We start from the raw sequence: 17212 nt of genomic DNA on the forward strand, positions 1-17212 counted from the left end.
GGATATATGGGCGGAGCTAATCTGCTGTAGGATGAATGGGCGGAGCTAATCTGCTGTAGGATGAATGGGCGGAGCTAATCTGCTGTAGGCTTAACAACACAAATATAGCCATTTTATTTCTGAGTTCAAAATAAGATGATGATGAGGATGATGATGATGATGATGATGATGATGAGGATGATCTTCCTGCTTGTATCCCTTCACCAGGACTGGATTTTAAGGGGAACCCTGATTGGTTAGACTCATATGCCCTAATCCAGTGTGTTTCTGTATAAAACAGTATTAATAAAGTGTGAAAATTAGACCCCCCAACACCCCCAACACCCCCCTGCCCGAGGGGTCCCTAGCTGACTGTGCTTTATTGCCTCTCCCTCAGGTCCCTGCATGGTAACGACATCTCAGAGCTTCCTGATGGGATCTTCAGTGACGTGGTGTCCCTGTCGCACCTGTGAGTAACGCAACAGTGTCAGATCTGTGCACACACACCCTCTCCGAGCAGGGTTCTCCTGTGAGACCTTCCTCTCAGCCAGTTCCGCCTGTTCTGCGTTAAATCTAAGAATGCAGACACACACACATACTCACACACTCACACACACTCACAGAGCTTTAACTGTCACTGCCATCACAGCCGCTTCACATGGCACAGGCACCCTGCGGTCTACCAGTAGCCTGTGGCCGCCGTATACTGCCCTGGCCACTGTCTCTCCTCACTGCAGCTACTCCCACACACTCCAAGCATGTTTTTTTAACGCTGAAAGTGCAGTCAACCCTGTGTAGCTCTGTGTGTGTGTGTGTGTGGTGGGGCCTTGCAGGCTTGAACATACAGTACTGGGCCTGTGTAAACTGTGTAAAGCCACTCTTCTGAGCACTCCGTTTGTTTTAAAAGTAGCTCATCCTCTAGTTAGAAGCTTGATCTCCAGATTCCTCATCAATACTCCCAGCAGTCACATGGCTTTGGTCCAATTCAGCAGCAGCAGCAGCAGCAGCAGCAGTAGCACACCTGACCTAACTTTAAGCACTCATTAGATTCTGTCCCCTTGTGAACGTCTGGAAGTGACAGGTACTGCTTCAGACACCATGATTGTCTGGGATGAGCTTATTTAAATGAAGAATTAAAGAACACAGCATTAATGTCATTTTTCTTACGTCTTTCTTTTGTTTCATGCTTAGTTTTAGGGCAGTTTCCTGCAAATTTTAGCTAGGACACCCGCTGTATGTACAGTATATAGAGTACAGTCTGTTTACAACCCTGTTATTTTACCTCCGCAAGAAACCACCTGATTTACTTTCCTACTTATAAAAAAAAACACAAAGAAAACTATTTATTTAGTGTAAATGGTGTTACTTTTTTATTTATTTACTAGTTATTTCACATTTAATTTATTTGTTATTTGTTTATTATAAATTAATTGTTGGACTCTTTTTTCATTGATTTATTTACTAGTTATTTTATGATTTTTCTGAGCATTTGCTAGTTATTTACTGTTTTTTGTTTTTGTTATTTATTTATTTACATACCATTAAGTAGTTATTTTATGGGTTATTTATTTAGTTACCCTTTATGAATTATTTAACTTTTTTTTCATTAGATTAAACACTATTTATTAGTCATCTTACAGTTAATTAATTTATTAACTATTTATGAATTATTAATTTTTTTTAATTACTTTAAACACTATTTATTAATTATTTTATAGTGTATTTACCATTTATTAATGAACTTTTTTATTACTTTAAACAATATTTATTAGTTATTTTACAGTTTATTTATTTAGCATTTATGCTATATTGTATTGTTTCCTAATCAATTTATTTATTTACTGTTTACTAGTTATTTTACAATTTATTTATGTACAGTATATTAATTATTTGACTATTTTTTTCATTACTTTTAATATAATACTATTTATTAGTTATTTTACAGTTTATTTATTTAGCATTTATGAATTATTTAACTTTTCTATTACTTAAAACACTATTTAAAAACTATTAGTAATTTATTTATGTAAAACTTATTTATATACTTTGTACAAGCCACTTTTCAGTTTATTTATATTTATTTAATTGTTTACTATTTACAGTACCACTGAAACTGAAGGCGTCATTAGTAACAGCAGCAGTACAGTGTGAGATCATGTGGACGCACATGTGCCTCTGACATCATGCAGGTGTTTTTACTCAGCACTGATGAAAAGCAGCTCCCATGTGACCAAAGACCAGAAGTTACTTCAGCACATCCCGTCTGATCTTTATCAAACGGATCGGACAGCTCGCTCAGTTACAGAACCGTCAGAACCTGCTGATCCCACAGATGCGGTCCATGTTTGCCATCATTGTCAGAGACAGTGGGAGCTGGAGAGTTCCAGCTTCAGACCACAGAACAGTACCAGCAGAGTTGAGCTGATGTCAGGAAAGGTCGTGGAGAGCCATCTACTGGCAACCACAGTGTGTTACATCCAGCTAGAACAGAACTGCTGTAGGGTTTCCATTGTTTTCTCACTGGCTGTGAGGTAAAATCATGCATCCAGGGTTTATGAGCTGGATTTGATTTATTTACTGGACACTCTTAGACTCTCCGACTCTAAAGAACCCATATCCCGTCTTTTTGTTGACATTTCTGACCCTGTATGCAACAAAACACTCATAACTGATGACACACTCTTTAAATGGGCTAACCCGCCCATGTTCTAGAGGAGAATAGGTCTGAGACATCTGGAAAATATGCTTTTTGTGACATCAGATATTTTCAAATGCTGTTTTATCAGTCTGGGGTTTGGTACCCGAAGTTTGCTATTATATACAGTAGCAAAAATACACACCACCAATTACACAATTCCCCTGACCAGGGATCACTACAAGACTGGCCTACAGACTTTTTTTATACTCTTGGACCAGTGTGTATCCTGTTGATCTTCTAACCAGAGTGTGCTTTGGGGGGGTTTTGCAGGGCCATCGGTGCCAATCCCCTGTACTGTGATTGCCGCCTGCGCTGGCTGTCAGACTGGGTGAAGACGGGCTACAAGGAGCCAGGGATCGCCCGCTGCGCTGGTCCTCATGGCATGGAGGGCAAACTGCTCCTCACCACACCTGCCAAGAAATTTGAGTGCCAAGGTAAAGCAGCATAGCTAGTGTGTCGGCAGGTGCTCTGGGACATCCTGTCCTGCTGGCACTCAGGTCGCGTTTGACCACCTTAACCCATTTTTATAAAATGTAAAGATGTTTTAAAGTCCAATGTTTTATTGTTATTGTGCTTCGTGATCATATATTAGGGATGTCATACTTAGTCCCTTGAAGTCTAGGTATATTATTCGGTTATTAATCCTAATGCAGAAGCTATTGTGAAGTAAATGGGAACCATATGGTTTAGCACACTTTGTGGAGTCCCACAGGGTTGTATTTTAGGACCTATGAAACTTTAATAATTAGCCATGTAGATATGAGAGTGAAAGATTAAGAGGACTGCATTACAAAGATCCTAATTACTCCCATTTAATTAGACCAGTTTTGCACAATTATTAGCATAATTAGTCCTGATTAATTAGCATAAACAATATTTAATAAAAAAATCAATATAATTAATTACATTTAAATAATGTAGCATGATCAGAGGGTTGTGGGATTAACAACTGCATGGCATAGCATGGCTCACCCTGTGCTCTGACCCTTGCTTTCTAAGATGGGATACAATTTCATTGTACTGTAAATTTAAGTATGTGTGTGTGTGTGTGTGTTGCAGGTAATGTAGACCCTGCCGTCCTGGCCAAATGTAACCCGTGCCTGTCCAGCCCCTGTCTGAACCACGGCACGTGCCACACAGACCCAATAGATGTGTATAAGTGTGCCTGCACAGAGGGCTTCAAGGTGAGAGCCTAGTTCACAGCTCTCCAGTAATCAACCCATAAAGCCCCCACCTGTCCCCCCCCCCCCCTCTACATCAGCACCCCCCTCTAACAGTCCCCCTCTGCTGCCTCACAGGGGAAGCACTGCGAGACGGCTCTGAACGCCTGCGTCAGTAACCCGTGTGCGAATGGAGGGACGTGCCAGGTCACCGGAGAGGGAGATGCCTTCACGTACGTGTTTCAGCACGGCACTGAGCGGCTCTGTGTGCAGCTGGGAGCAGCCAGTGCAATTACTGAGCAAATATTTACAGACCTACAGTTAGTGACTGCAGTTAGAGCATGAAGCTGAAGGACCTCCAAGGAGGTGCTTCAAGTGAGCAGAGCCGTTAAGTGACACAGTGAGCTCTTCAGTGCCTGGTGCTGCTCTTATCCTCCAGTGTTCGTGCTGGGAGCTGACTGAGCTTAATATTCAGTGGGTTTTTGTTTGAACTTCAGTTTATCAGGATATTTTCCACTGTTTTCTGCACCAGTGATATGATATACTGATATCCATTGTTGTAGTAATAACAGAAATGAAGAGGATATTAATAATCACGGTCTAATTGTTATCATCATAGACATTTCATTATATAAACAATCAAACTGTTGACTAATATTTTTTAATATTGTGTAAATATATAATACTATTGTGCTAGGCAGATTATCATATTTATCCTCATTAATATAATATATTTTGTATTAAAATATTATTATTATTGTTGTTGTTGTTGTTGTTATAAAACGCATTGAAAACTATTGTTGCTATCTAGTTTTATAAAACTAAACTTTGCAAGATTACAATGTTTTTTCTATATGGTGTAAATTTTACAGCACTTCACTGGAGGGCAGATTATTATATTAATCCTCATTAATATAATATATTTTATATTAATTTGAATGAGAATATTAATATTAACAAAATAACGAAAATAACACCAATGGCAGTATATTATTATTATTATTATTATTGTTATTATTATTATTATTATTATTATTATTATTATTATTAAATGCATTGAAAGATTATTATATTCATTATATTAATAATAACAAGCATACATATACATTTAATGATGATATTAATATTAACAAAATTGGAAAATGCCAACAAATGTAATAAATTATTATTATTATTTTCTTTTTTTATTTAGTAATATAATATATAATATGTATAATATATGTTATATATAGTATATAATATATAATATAATACATATTAATAATTTATATAATATATAACAGGTTGTAGTCATAAAGATAATAACAACTGATGTAAACATATATTAGTGCTTATACATAAACATTTATTCTAACAAGCTTCAGTTTTCTGATTTTACATGAAGATTGTCAGAGACAGTCTTTATGAAATTAAGGATATTAAACCTATAAATCACCTTTAAATGGCTTTAAATGACCTTTACTCTCCCCTCCCTTTAGATGCTCCTGTCCAATGGGCTTTGAAGGCCCAAGCTGTGAGATCAACATCGATGACTGTGAGGACAACGACTGTGAGAACGGAGCGACCTGCATTGATGGAGTCAACAACTACACATGCCTGTGCTCACCCTACTACACAGGTACACCACCCTTATACCCACGGCTTCACCGGCTCGGGCTCTGTGGGCTAAATGAGCCTGTGTTCGTTAACCTAACCTCTGGGTGTGTGTGCAGGAGAGATGTGTGAAGAGATTGAGGACATGTGTGCTCCTGGACGCAGCCCCTGCAAGCACCAGTCGACCTGCCTCATCACTGCAACAGGCCCGAAGTAAACACCGCACTCACTCATCATTTCAATTATTATTGCACTATGTGTCCAAATGTTTGTGGACACCCCTTCTAATGCATGCATTCATCTACTTTAAGCTGCACCCATTGCTGACACAGATGTGCAAATGCACACACACACACAGCTTGTCTAGTGCCTGTAGAGAAAAACTGCCAATAGAATAGGACTATCTGGCGCAGATGAACAAACATGACCCTATCAGAACCATGCTGCCTAATAATGCCAGGTGTGGGCTAGTAGATGGGTATAAAGCCCCCCAGCATTGAGCTGTGGAGCAGTGGAAGAACTGTGTTCTCTGGAATGATGGTGGTGGAGCTCAATCCAGTTTTTCAAGGGGATGAAGAGCTGGTGTCCCAATACTTTTGTCAATATAGTGCCGCTGCTTGTGTGAAGTTTACTAAAGCAGTGTTTTGGAAAGCCACGTGTGGGTGCCAGATTTGAGTGTATACCCCTCTAGCCAATGCAATGGCATTAGGTATGTCCCATTCTATTGATCAGAGCTTTTCTATGGGATTAGACATGATTAGACATGCTGAGATGTTTGCCAAGGTTAAATTGATTAAATATATTCTTTTCAAACATTAATCGATGTATGTGTGTGTGTGTGTGTGTGTGTGTGTGTGTGTATGTGTGTGTGTGTGTGTGTGTTAGATGTGTGTGTGCGCCCGGATATGTAGGCGACGACTGCAGTGTGGACTACGATGACTGTCAGGAACACAAGTGTCAGAACAACGCCGAGTGTGTGGACGAGATCAACGGCTACTCCTGTGCCTGCACCAGAGGCTACAGGTCAGTCTCAGCTCGAGCTTCCAGCTGCTCTTTTACACAAAGTTTACACAAATCACAATGAGATGAGGCTAATTATACTCCTCATATGTATATATGCTGCACTGTTCAGAGGTTTTAGGCTCCTAATCACCTTTATTGAAGATCAGCTCTCTCAGCAGTGAGAGCGTTTCTACTGTAGAAGCTCCAGATCTCATCAGATCAGATAAAGCAGCTGAACATGAATCCAGTAAACAGGAGAAACAAGAGCTTCTCATTCTGAAGAAAGAAAGTAGTGAGATCTTGTCGGTGAGCTAGTCTGAAGAACAGAGCTCGGTTCCTCCAGGGTTCTCCTGGACGCCCCCCAGTCCAGCCAGCACAGCGTGGAGGATGTGTTCAACTCCATCATCATCATCATCATCAGCAGCAGCAGCAGCAGCAGCAGCTCACCTGATTCACCATCATTAATCCCTGATTTACCACCAAACCAGGTGTTGATCTGAGGAGAACTCTAAATAATACTAGACTCCATGAGAGAGGAGAACTTTGGAGATGTTCTAATGATGAACACAGTGATGGAGAACCACCACCACCCCTTTCTGTAGGAGTGTTGTTAGTCTTGCTCATTTAAAGATGCAAGGTTTTGTCCCAACAGCAACAACCTATTACTACAGTTATTATTATTATTATTATTATTATTATTATTATTATGGCTGTTGTTGTTGTTATTATTATAAATTAATTAAAAATAATAATGCTGTTTCATGTAGCTCTTGATGATGGACTTTGACTCTGTTTGTCTCTCCAGTGGTCAGCTATGTGAGGTGCCGCCCTCCCCACGCTCTCTCTGTGACCTGGCTGACTGTCAGAACGAAGCCCCATGTGTGGAGCGGGCAGGACGGGCACTCTGCCAATGCCTGCCAGGCTTCGGCGGGCCACGCTGCGAGAAGCTGGTCAGCGTTAACTTTGTGGACCGAGACTCGTACCTGCTGCTGAGCGACCTGAAGAACTGGCCTCAGGCCAACATCACACTGCAGGTAGAGTGTGTGCCACCTGCTCTGCAGCTTCAGCACTCGAGTGACTTGTGGTGTTCATGTCTGTCTGTCTGTCTGTCTGTCTGTCTGTCTTGCTTCAACTCCATAAATCCAAACAACATTGACAACTACTGAGACACTAACATTACGTTCCCCTAAACCTGTTGATATCTTTGTTGGAGCAACACTATAGATGGACGCTGTCCTACTGAGATCAGCTCAGGATCAGCTTTTATTTGATAGCTGATCTTCAGGTGAACGCACACTGGGTGACTGGAGAGCTGGAGAGTGTAGCTCCTGACCACCACTGCATGTGTTTGTATTTGAGTTTAATGATTTAGCTGGTTGACCAGTATGACCAAACTAGTCAACCAGTATGACCAAGCTGGTCTTTAAGTTGGTCATTCTGGCGGACTAATTCGGTCAAGCTGGTTTGACCAGTTTTGTCAACCTGGTCATACTGGTGGACTAGTTTGGTCAAGCTGGTTTGACCAATTTGGTCAACTTGGTCATACTGGTAGACTAGATTGGTCAGGGTGGTCAACCAGTTTGGTCAAGCTGGTGATAATGTTGGGCTAGTTTGGTCAAGCTGTTTTGACCAGTTTGCTCAAGCTGGTCATACTGGTGGACTGGTTTGGTCAAGCTGGTCATTCTAGTTGACTAGTCTGGTCAAGCTGGTCATACTGGTAGACTATATATGTCAGTTTGATCATTTTGGTGGACCAGTGTGGTCAGGTTGGTCATGCTGATATTGAGCCCCACTGATCTCCTTAAATGCTAGAAAGAATTGCAGCAGCGTAATAAAGGAAAAGGGTCCTCCAGCCCCTCACACACTGCATGTCCTGATGTAGCATTGTCTTCTTGTGTGCCTGCCTAAGGTGTCCACTGCAGAGGACAATGGCATTCTTCTGTACAACGGAGACAACGACCACATTGCTGTGGAGCTCTACCAAGGTCACGTTAAGGTCAGCTACGATCCCGGCAGTCAACCCGGCCATGCCATCTACAGGTGAGTTCTAAGGTCTTCGTTATGGATCTTACGAAAACTTCTGCCTTGCTGCTATCACACATTTATGCTGTTTTGAACGGATGGTGTCATGCTGCAGCACAAGTAATGCTTCTTTATTTGTGGTCAAGCTCTTTCTGCTGTCATTTGGGAGCTTCTCAGTACCAATAAAGTACAACTACCTTGTAATGTATGAGGCAGATACACCTCTGTGACCCTGAGCTTGAGGTAGATTGAAGCTTTTACCACCACAATAAAGAAAGTAGTGAAAACTGGAGCTGGAGAGTCCACTGAGATGGTTCTTAATATGTTGATGATCTTAAATCTGAGGTTCTTTTGGATCATTGTCCCTGCAATCCTCTGCCATTGTGTCCTCTAGAATGTCCTCAGGTTGTTACTTCAAATGCCAAAGGCTTTCTAGGCTCCAATGAACTTTCTAGTAATCTGTCTTTCTCTGTTTCTCTCTGTCTCCATCTCCAGCACTGAGACCATCAACGATGGCCAGTTCCACACAGTGGAGCTGGTGACCTTTGACCAGATGGTGAACCTGTCCATCGACGGCGGCCTACCCACCACCATGGATAGCTTCGGCAAACTGCGGCCCCTGAACGGAGAGGCTCCGCTATATGTGGGGGGTAGGGGCCCACCGCAGATACCTACCTCCACTGCAGGCACTCTAAATTACACTACTGTCAATCACCCCTCCCTTCCCCAGCACCCCCTATCACCCGGTCACACCACTCCCGAAACACCCTACCCCAACCAAAACCCTCCCAGCCTCACCCACCCACCCACTAAAAACCCCCTCAGACCATTTTCCTAGACTGTGTTTGCTACGGCCCAACGCCCCTCTCTAAAAGAACCCTTTAGTTGGTTTGGCATCGATAGATGCAGAATCGTAACCTCTCACAGACGACCGCTGTTCAGTCCAGTCTGTTAAGTCCTTATCAGATACAGTCTACACTTTCCAAAAGAAGGGAAAAGAGATGTGTCTCTGCATGGTGGTGGTTTTTGTGTTCTTTGATATGTGGAACCATTTGTGGAACAGTGGCTTCTCTTGAGATCATACACTTCTTCTATCTAATGAGTCTAACCAAACACATTCAGTGATGAGGTTCTGACAGCAGCAGCATCTGATTTTCTCAGTAGGATCTTCTTCTTGATCATCTCCAGATTTTAAACCCATAACATTGAGTCGTCTTCTCACAGTGGAAGGATAGACACACACCTGTAGATGTTTTCAGATCTGAACGATTGTCTTCTCACAGTTAATGGTCCTGCTTTCTCTGGATCTTTTAATTGCTTGTATTAACTGCAGTCTCAGAGATATCTCCTAAGACTGAAGAATTTAAACGGAAAGGCCGTTTGGACTGGAAATGAAATAAATGATGTGACGGTATCTAAACATTCCACCATTACTTTGAATGCAGTATTGATCTCCAGTGATCAAAGCATTTTTACCATTGATGATCTCAAGAGTTGTGACGTGTGCTCTTCCTGTGATTTGAAGTTTGTCTGTTTTGCTTTGTTTAATTTAGCCTCTTCTGTTGCTTGTGCTGTACTGCAGTACGCCCTTGCACGATGTTCCCCAGCCCCCTGTCTTAAGTATTATTTTGAAGATGCTGAGTGCCACATCACTAAATTCAGTTTCAGGGCATGCAGTTACATCCCATAGGTATATAACACAAAGCCAAATAGAGCCGGGATAAAATACGGTTGATTATTTAAGTCTATCAACTAGAGGTGCAACGATACACATTATTATTTTTAACACAATATATTTCTCAATACATTTTTCAACAGTAAAAACAAATAATTATATATATATATATACATATTATTTCAAATTAAATGGTTTTAAAAATAGTTTTTATGGGTTATAACTAATAATCTTAATAGTACAGGACTAAAATGCACTTATTGGCAGGTTTGTCAATAAATGATGAAAATAGTTATAGTTTATACTTTTTATATTTTTGTGTTTGTGAGACTCTACAGAGCTCTAATTATATTAGAAACAGCTTAGTCTACCCTCTAAAAATCTAAAATCACAACCCCTAAAATGCATAATCCCAGTCATATGAGTGAGGTTATGTCCTAGCATAGCCTCCGCCCCCGATCAGCCCCCTTTACTCTAATAGGCTGGACAGGGGCCTGGTTTTAATCGCTGACAAAACTAGATGATAAATTGGAGACCCTTGAAAAGACTGAGAAATCCTCCTACAGATGAACACTGTCGTATAACAGTAACCCTTCATTTAGCACAGCTTTAAGAAGTGTCTACTGGTACCTCAGCGGTCCAGTTTCAGGTGTGGAACATGGCTCTTTGAAATCTTCCTCTCCCCCCTCGCCACGCTCCATCACTCCCACGCCAGCCCCGTGTTAACTGTGTCTGTGTGCCACTGGGCTCCCCTCCACCAGCTCTAACCAGGCTTCTTTTTCTCCCTCCCCTGCTCCTCCGAAAATCAGGCATGCCCCTGGACGTGCACTCCTCAGCCCTGCGCATGTGGCAGATCCAGAACGGCTCCAGCTTTCACGGCTGCATCCAGAACCTGTACATCAACAACGAGCTGCAGGACTTTACCAAGACCCAGATGAAGCCTGGCGTGGTGCCGGGCTGCGAGCCCTGCCGAAAGATCTACTGCCTGCACGGCATCTGCCAGCCAGATGCCGCCGTAGGCCCCGTCTGCCACTGCCAGCCGGGCTGGAACGGGCCGCACTGCGATCAGCCGGCTGCTAACCCCTGCCAAGGCAGCAAGTAAGTAAAGCTCTGGGGAGAAGAGGCAGAAAAGAGGCAGCTGCTCACGCTGACACCTAGATAAGTTTTCAGACTTGGACTTGCCTGGTTCTGCCTCCACGAAAACCTGAAAAATGCCAATTCTCACAGGGCATGATTGTTAAATCAACCTATGGGTGGGCTGTCTCTATTTTAAACCTCCCAAAATGGCCTTTTTTTTTTTACTTTTCTGGTCCATCCAAGTGAGATACAAGTTTTTTGATTGACAGTGATGTACAGATATGTAGACCCAGCGTTGCTCAACAGGGTACCTCCTTTTCCTGCAGGTGCGTGCACGGAAAATGCATTCCGCTAGACATGCAGTCGTACCGCTGTGAATGCCAAGAGGGTTATCGCGGCGCCCTGTGCAACCAGCAGGGGGAGCTCTTCAACCCATGCAGGAGGCTACAGTGCAAACACGGCCGCTGTCAAATCTCGGACACTGGCGACGCCTTCTGCCACTGTGAGAGCGGCTACACCGGGGAGTTATGTGACGCAGGTGAGCAGGACGTGCTGAGAAGCTTCTACAGCCTTATTGTTTAGCTAATGCTAATGCTAATGCTAATAATGACATAAAGAAAAGAGCTCGTTCATTTCATTGTTCCAAACTATAAGTGTGCAGTCTGACTAATTTTACTTAAATGAGTTAATGAACGGATATTTGGTTATTTGCAGGATGGAAAAAGGGAAAATACAAATACTAAGAAATAAAATACATTAAAAAAATCAATAAATAAATAAATCAAATCAAAATAAAGACAGAACCAGTGCAGAGCTGTAGGTTTGCCTTTGGTAGTAATGTTTGGAGGTTAACATACCTTTGAAGATTTTAAGTAAACTTACTATTTTTCATCTGTTGTTTCATCTGTTATATTGTTTATATTTTTGCAATTTGCCATATATATTGCTTATATTTTTGCGTGGTTGGTGTGGCGCAACAGATAGCACCACTACCTACCAGTGAGCCACCAAACCATGTGGAAGACTGGGGTTCAATTCCCGGTCTGGGTGACTGTGCTGCGCTACACCAATAAGAGTCCTTGGGCAAGACTCCTAACTCTACTCTCTGGATAAGAGCATCAGCTAAATGCTGTAAATGTAAATGCAATAAACAAATATCGTTAATTATAAACATACATGAGAATTTGCCAAGTGTGGACCATGCTCGCTTGGCTGAGGCTGGGAAGGGGAACTTGAGAAATATGGGCTGGAGGGCCATATTCTTGGAGGCTTTGAGCTGATCGGACCCGAAGCCAGGCCTCTCTTTGCCAAGCAGAGGGGGAGCAGGGGTTTATAGTGTGTGTAGTAATGGAGAGGATGAGTTTGGGTGCAATCCTTCCAAAGTTTTAGTTATTTTGACTCCATTTAAGCTCAAAAATGGCACAAAAACTCAAAAATTCCATAAATTATTGATTGATTGACATACAGACCTCTAATTAATCAATGAATTGATGTGCTTATTGTTTATCTGTACAATGATTATGACTGTCAGAGATTTATGGACATATTTTGCCACAGTTTTATAAGAATGATCCCATAGAAGAGCCTTTCTCGTAGCTCCTTTATTAGAACAGCCTCATTCTGGATCATCAACATTTCTAATCTTCGTGTTCTGCGTGTTCTCAGAGTCAGAATGCCGCGGGGAGCCGGTGCGGGACTTCTACCAGGTGCAGCGCGGCTACGCCATCTGCCAGACCACGCGCATGGTGTCGTGGGTGGAGTGCAGCGGTGCGTGCGATACGGGGGCCTGCTGTGCCAGCCAGAGGATGAAGCGCCGGAAATACACCTTCGAGTGCAGCGACGGCACCTCCTTCAGCGAGGAAGTGGAGAAGACCATCAAATGTGGCTGCGTGGGGTGCATGTAGCATGGCCCTCCCTCCCCGCTAGTGTGACCCCACAACCCCACCCCGCCGCCATCGCAAAGTCAGAGAGAAAAACTGGAGGGGGAGAGCGAGAGAGAGACAGAGAGAGAGAGAGAGAGAGAGAGAGAGAGAGAAAGACAGAGAGAAAGCCAGCGCAAGTAAGAGAGTATACAGAAATATATATTAAAAACCTATCTATATATTATGGACAACAATGTTTGTAAAATATAGGACTTTTCCTCCCTCCCGAGGGGTGTACGGCATAAGACAAAAAAGAAGAGAACATCAAAACACACGAAAAAAAAAAAACATTGTATCTGTGAAACTTTGTTTTTTTTAAAAGAGAAAACAATAAGGCGGCTAAGAAGTTTCCAGCAGGAGTCACACTCGGTGTTCCCATTCGCCAGCCTGAGTTCTCCACCCTTCCTCGTCCATCTCGTCCATTAGGCCACGGATAGCCTCGGCACAACGTCATCTCTGTCTAATAGAGAGCTTGACTAGACCTGCATGGCTCCTGGCTCCAAACCCAGGGCCTGGTAGAGTATTAAGGGAGTGGTGGACAAAGAAGACCCTGTACCCTGACAGCGTCTCTGATGACACATTTCTTACCCATGACCACCATCATCGCCGAGCTATAGGTGCACAGGAAGGCCTATAGGCACAACAAATACTGACCAACCACCTACCACCATCCATCCAGCAGGTACAGCAGAAGAGATGAGACCACTGGCACATTGTCTGAATGGAGATGAATGGAGCTAAGGCCTTCAAATAGCTTCGAGAAGCAAGAGGGTTGAGGGAGCTGTCGATTTTGGTCATCAGACCTAGCCTGCAGGTGGCAGTGAGGAGATAACTAGCTGCTGTGGGGTTTCAGGAGGCCTCCGCCAAATGGTATTGAGAGCCTGGTGCCATTAACTTGTACAGTTGCTTAAATAGAGGGCTTACCGACATTCAGAAACCTCCATTGAACATCCAGTGACATCCAGGTTTGGGCCTATTCGTCCATTGGTTCCCCGGCCTACGCGGACTAACGTTCTTTTCCATTTCTTTTTGGTTTGTTTTTGCACTGTCATTTCTGTTCCCCAATGTAAATGGAGGGCATGTTCAGAAGCTGAAGGAGAGCTGTGAAGCACGGCAGCCGAAGCGAGCGCCAGACTGACGATGCCGTCTCATCGTGGAGTAGTTTCATTCAAGTTGCATGCTTGTCGTGATGTGATGTCCACCATCACATAGGGACTGTAGTTAATGTTCTTCGCAAATCGCTGTTGAATAGGGGGATACCACCCCGTAACCAAACACGGCTAAGCACATCGCCTCCGCTAGTAGGTGTGTTTTGGGTTCGTTTTGTTTCATTTTCTTGTTTTATCTTTCGCTCAATTAATCAGTTCTGGTAGTAGTTCCTTTACGACGGTGTGTTTGAGTATATACGCCCTCCCTTTGGTCTGTGTAACACCACTTTGGACTCGCGACTTTGAGATCAGAGGGGTTGTGTATAGCTGAGTGGTGTCGATGGTTCCCACACTGTACAGAAAAGCCAGTAGTGTCCTGTGGTGACCATTCTCCCAGCATGCATTGCCTTACCGATGGGAATTAACCTAACCTAACCCCCACCCACCACCCAACAACCTTCCCTCCCCTCAATGTGAGCAGGTGGAATCTTAGGTTCCCCTCTCAATGCCTGCAGTATTAATTGTGCAAATGATTGCATGTTGAAAAGACTTGCAATTTAATATGTAAACATCTTTACTTTCTTATTTTGGTTTGTTTGCTAATTTCAATGCTTTTTCGCATTGCTTTTCTTTGTGGTTTTTATTTTCTTTCCTGATGTAACCTAACTCCTTTAGTCCTCTCTTTATACAGAAAATGCCTAACAGATTCTAATATATATTTGTATTTCATTTTGGTATAGTATTTTTATATGTTAAAGAGTTAATCTGTGTTTTCTGGAAGTTACTATTGAAAAAGGCAGAACGACATTGGTGGGCTTCCTTGGTGTTTTGATTTGGTTTGATTTGATTTGGTTCACTCACTTGCTCTCATAGCACAGTATGAGCTTACAGTAGTTTGTAATTGGCCAAAAGGACAGAAAAGAAAAGAAAAAAAGGAATGGCGGGCCTTGTTCTGATAGGAGCCAGTGTGTTGATTTAGGGGAACATTTAATATTGTATATGTTGTCTTCCATGTGTATATTATATACATCTAATACATTTTGAAGTTTTTTTCTTTTCTTTTTTTTTATTTATTTTTAACCTAAAAAGCTTTTCCAGATCTAGAAGCGGCAGAATAATGTTTCTGATTTTCAAAAATAACAATTTTTTAAAAGTGAAAACTCTCTTCTGCAAGATATTTATGATATTGCTTTATAGAGGTGATGTGGGCTGGCTGACACATTCCGGTTTCACAAAGCCAGGGGGGGTAAAGAGGCCTCAATATAGGACTGCAAGTGGACAAGATCATACCTTGGGTGAACCTTGGGTCACGTTTCATAGCCGACTCATGGTTAACGTTTTTTTTTTAATATATATATATATACATAAATGTTTTATTTTTGTTCCGTAACCAGTTTCCTCCCTTTCCACATCCAACTCCGAAAAAATCAATACATACACAGGGTTGGCGACCTTCTGACCTTTCAAAACAAAAAAAATCCACCTCACTCTCAACGACTGACCAGTCCAATCCTTCGCTCCAGTCACCCGAGTGTAGGTGCCAATGTCATAGACTCACAAGACTGACAAGATAAAGCTGTTCTTCTACATAGGTCTTCAAAGAATCGTCTTCTTTAGTGAAGTGGTGACTATTAGCGGTAACTTGATGTATCTGTCTGATGTTCGCTCTGCCACTCTGCTGCAGGTGGGTACGGAGGTGTTGTTAACCTTTCTGCGGATCAGGTAGTGAATAACGGAAGCCTGATAAGCCTGATCCTTTCTCTGCTGCTGTGGATTCTGAAACGCTCATTTTATAATATCCCCATTCAAGCCTTGTCTACTTAGATGGATGCGTGAGGCACGTTTGGCGTTCACGTCATCCATGAAGGTGTGTTGCATGGTTCCAATGCACTTCCATCCTCTGGAGAGGGTCTCCGGTCTTCTGTTTTTCAAAGGTCTCAACCGACCCCGTCACGGACCCTCTATCTTTCTAAGCTATACTCATAAACATGTATTGTGAACAATGCAGTGTCTCTGTTGTATTGATAAAAAAGTGCTGCAAAAGCTCTTACTGTTTGTTACCTTCAGATGTGCTTCTGTTGCTTTTTGTGCGTCTCCGGGATTTGATGGTTATAATTGATAATTGCAGTAATTCTGAATGTAAGTAGTGCCACCGACAAAATGTTTACTGAAAACTCCACCCTTTTCATTCATTAAAATGTGTGTGCTTTTATTATGTAAAGCCGTGTGATACTTCTTTTGTCTCTGTGTTTGATCTTTTCAATATTGATTGTGAGATTATATTGCAAAATTACTATAGAAAAAATATACAGGTGTTTTATTAACCCTTTAAAGTCTTTAGAGTTTTTAGTTGACCTGCTGACCAAATGCTTAAAAAAACAAAGGTAAAAGTAAAGGTGCATGTATTTGTCAGTGTACACTGTACAGCAAAATGTGTCCTCTGCATTTAACACACACTAGTGAACTAGGGGCAGTGAGTATACACACACACACACACTCCAGCAGAGAGGGTAAAGGGCCTTGCTCAAAGGCCCAACAGTGGCAGCTTGCCAAGCCCAGGAATCGAACCACAATACAACCCTGTTATCGAGAGCCCAGCACTCTAACCGCTGAGCCACCACTGCCCCAGTATATATATGACTTTTATTTTGTATGATATATGATACATGCATAATGTATTTCTCATTTTAGACAAAAAAAATAACCTTAGACAATTTCACTCTATATCTATTTTTCTGGTGCAAGCAGTGCCCAGATTTTTAATTATTATTTTTATTGTTTTTATTATTATTATTATTATTATTATTTATATATGTCATAAATATTTAGACACTTCAAGACACAGACACTTCAAAAGCTCTAATATGTATCAAACTTTATGATCCACTTTACTTTAAAGGGTTAAATCAGCACTCATTCACATCTACAGGTTAACA

At 42.0% G+C, this 17212-nt stretch overlaps 1 protein-coding gene across 4 annotated transcripts in view; it reads left to right on the plus strand.

Annotated features, from left to right (window-relative positions):
- The window catches only part of LOC140546392 (slit homolog 1 protein-like), a 128315-nt gene extending 111837 nt beyond the window's left edge, over window positions 1–16478 (plus strand). For 2 of the 4 annotated variants that reach the window (XM_072669605.1, XM_072669606.1), the window contains 13 exons: window positions 377–448; window positions 2948–3111; window positions 3737–3861; window positions 3976–4070; window positions 5316–5455; window positions 5550–5643; window positions 6316–6453; window positions 7238–7466; window positions 8342–8472; window positions 8950–9140; window positions 10939–11227; window positions 11533–11744; window positions 12872–16478. In XM_072669605.1, coding sequence (XP_072525706.1) covers window positions 377–448; window positions 2948–3111; window positions 3737–3861; window positions 3976–4070; window positions 5316–5455; window positions 5550–5643; window positions 6316–6453; window positions 7238–7466; window positions 8342–8472; window positions 8950–9140; window positions 10939–11227; window positions 11533–11744; window positions 12872–13110 — 2119 coding nt within the window. In that variant the 3' untranslated portion in view covers window positions 13111–16478. The remainder of the gene's footprint in view (window positions 1–376; window positions 449–2947; window positions 3112–3736; window positions 3862–3975; window positions 4071–5315; window positions 5456–5549; window positions 5644–6315; window positions 6454–7237; window positions 7467–8341; window positions 8473–8949; window positions 9141–10938; window positions 11228–11532; window positions 11745–12871) is intronic. The other 2 variants (XM_072669608.1, XM_072669609.1) reach the window with 1 other exon arrangement.
- The last annotated feature ends 734 nt before the right edge of the window (window positions 16479–17212 follow it).

This window comes from Salminus brasiliensis, chromosome 24, assembly GCF_030463535.1.
Source record: "Salminus brasiliensis chromosome 24, fSalBra1.hap2, whole genome shotgun sequence".
Taxonomy (NCBI): Eukaryota; Metazoa; Chordata; class Actinopteri; order Characiformes; family Bryconidae; genus Salminus; species Salminus brasiliensis.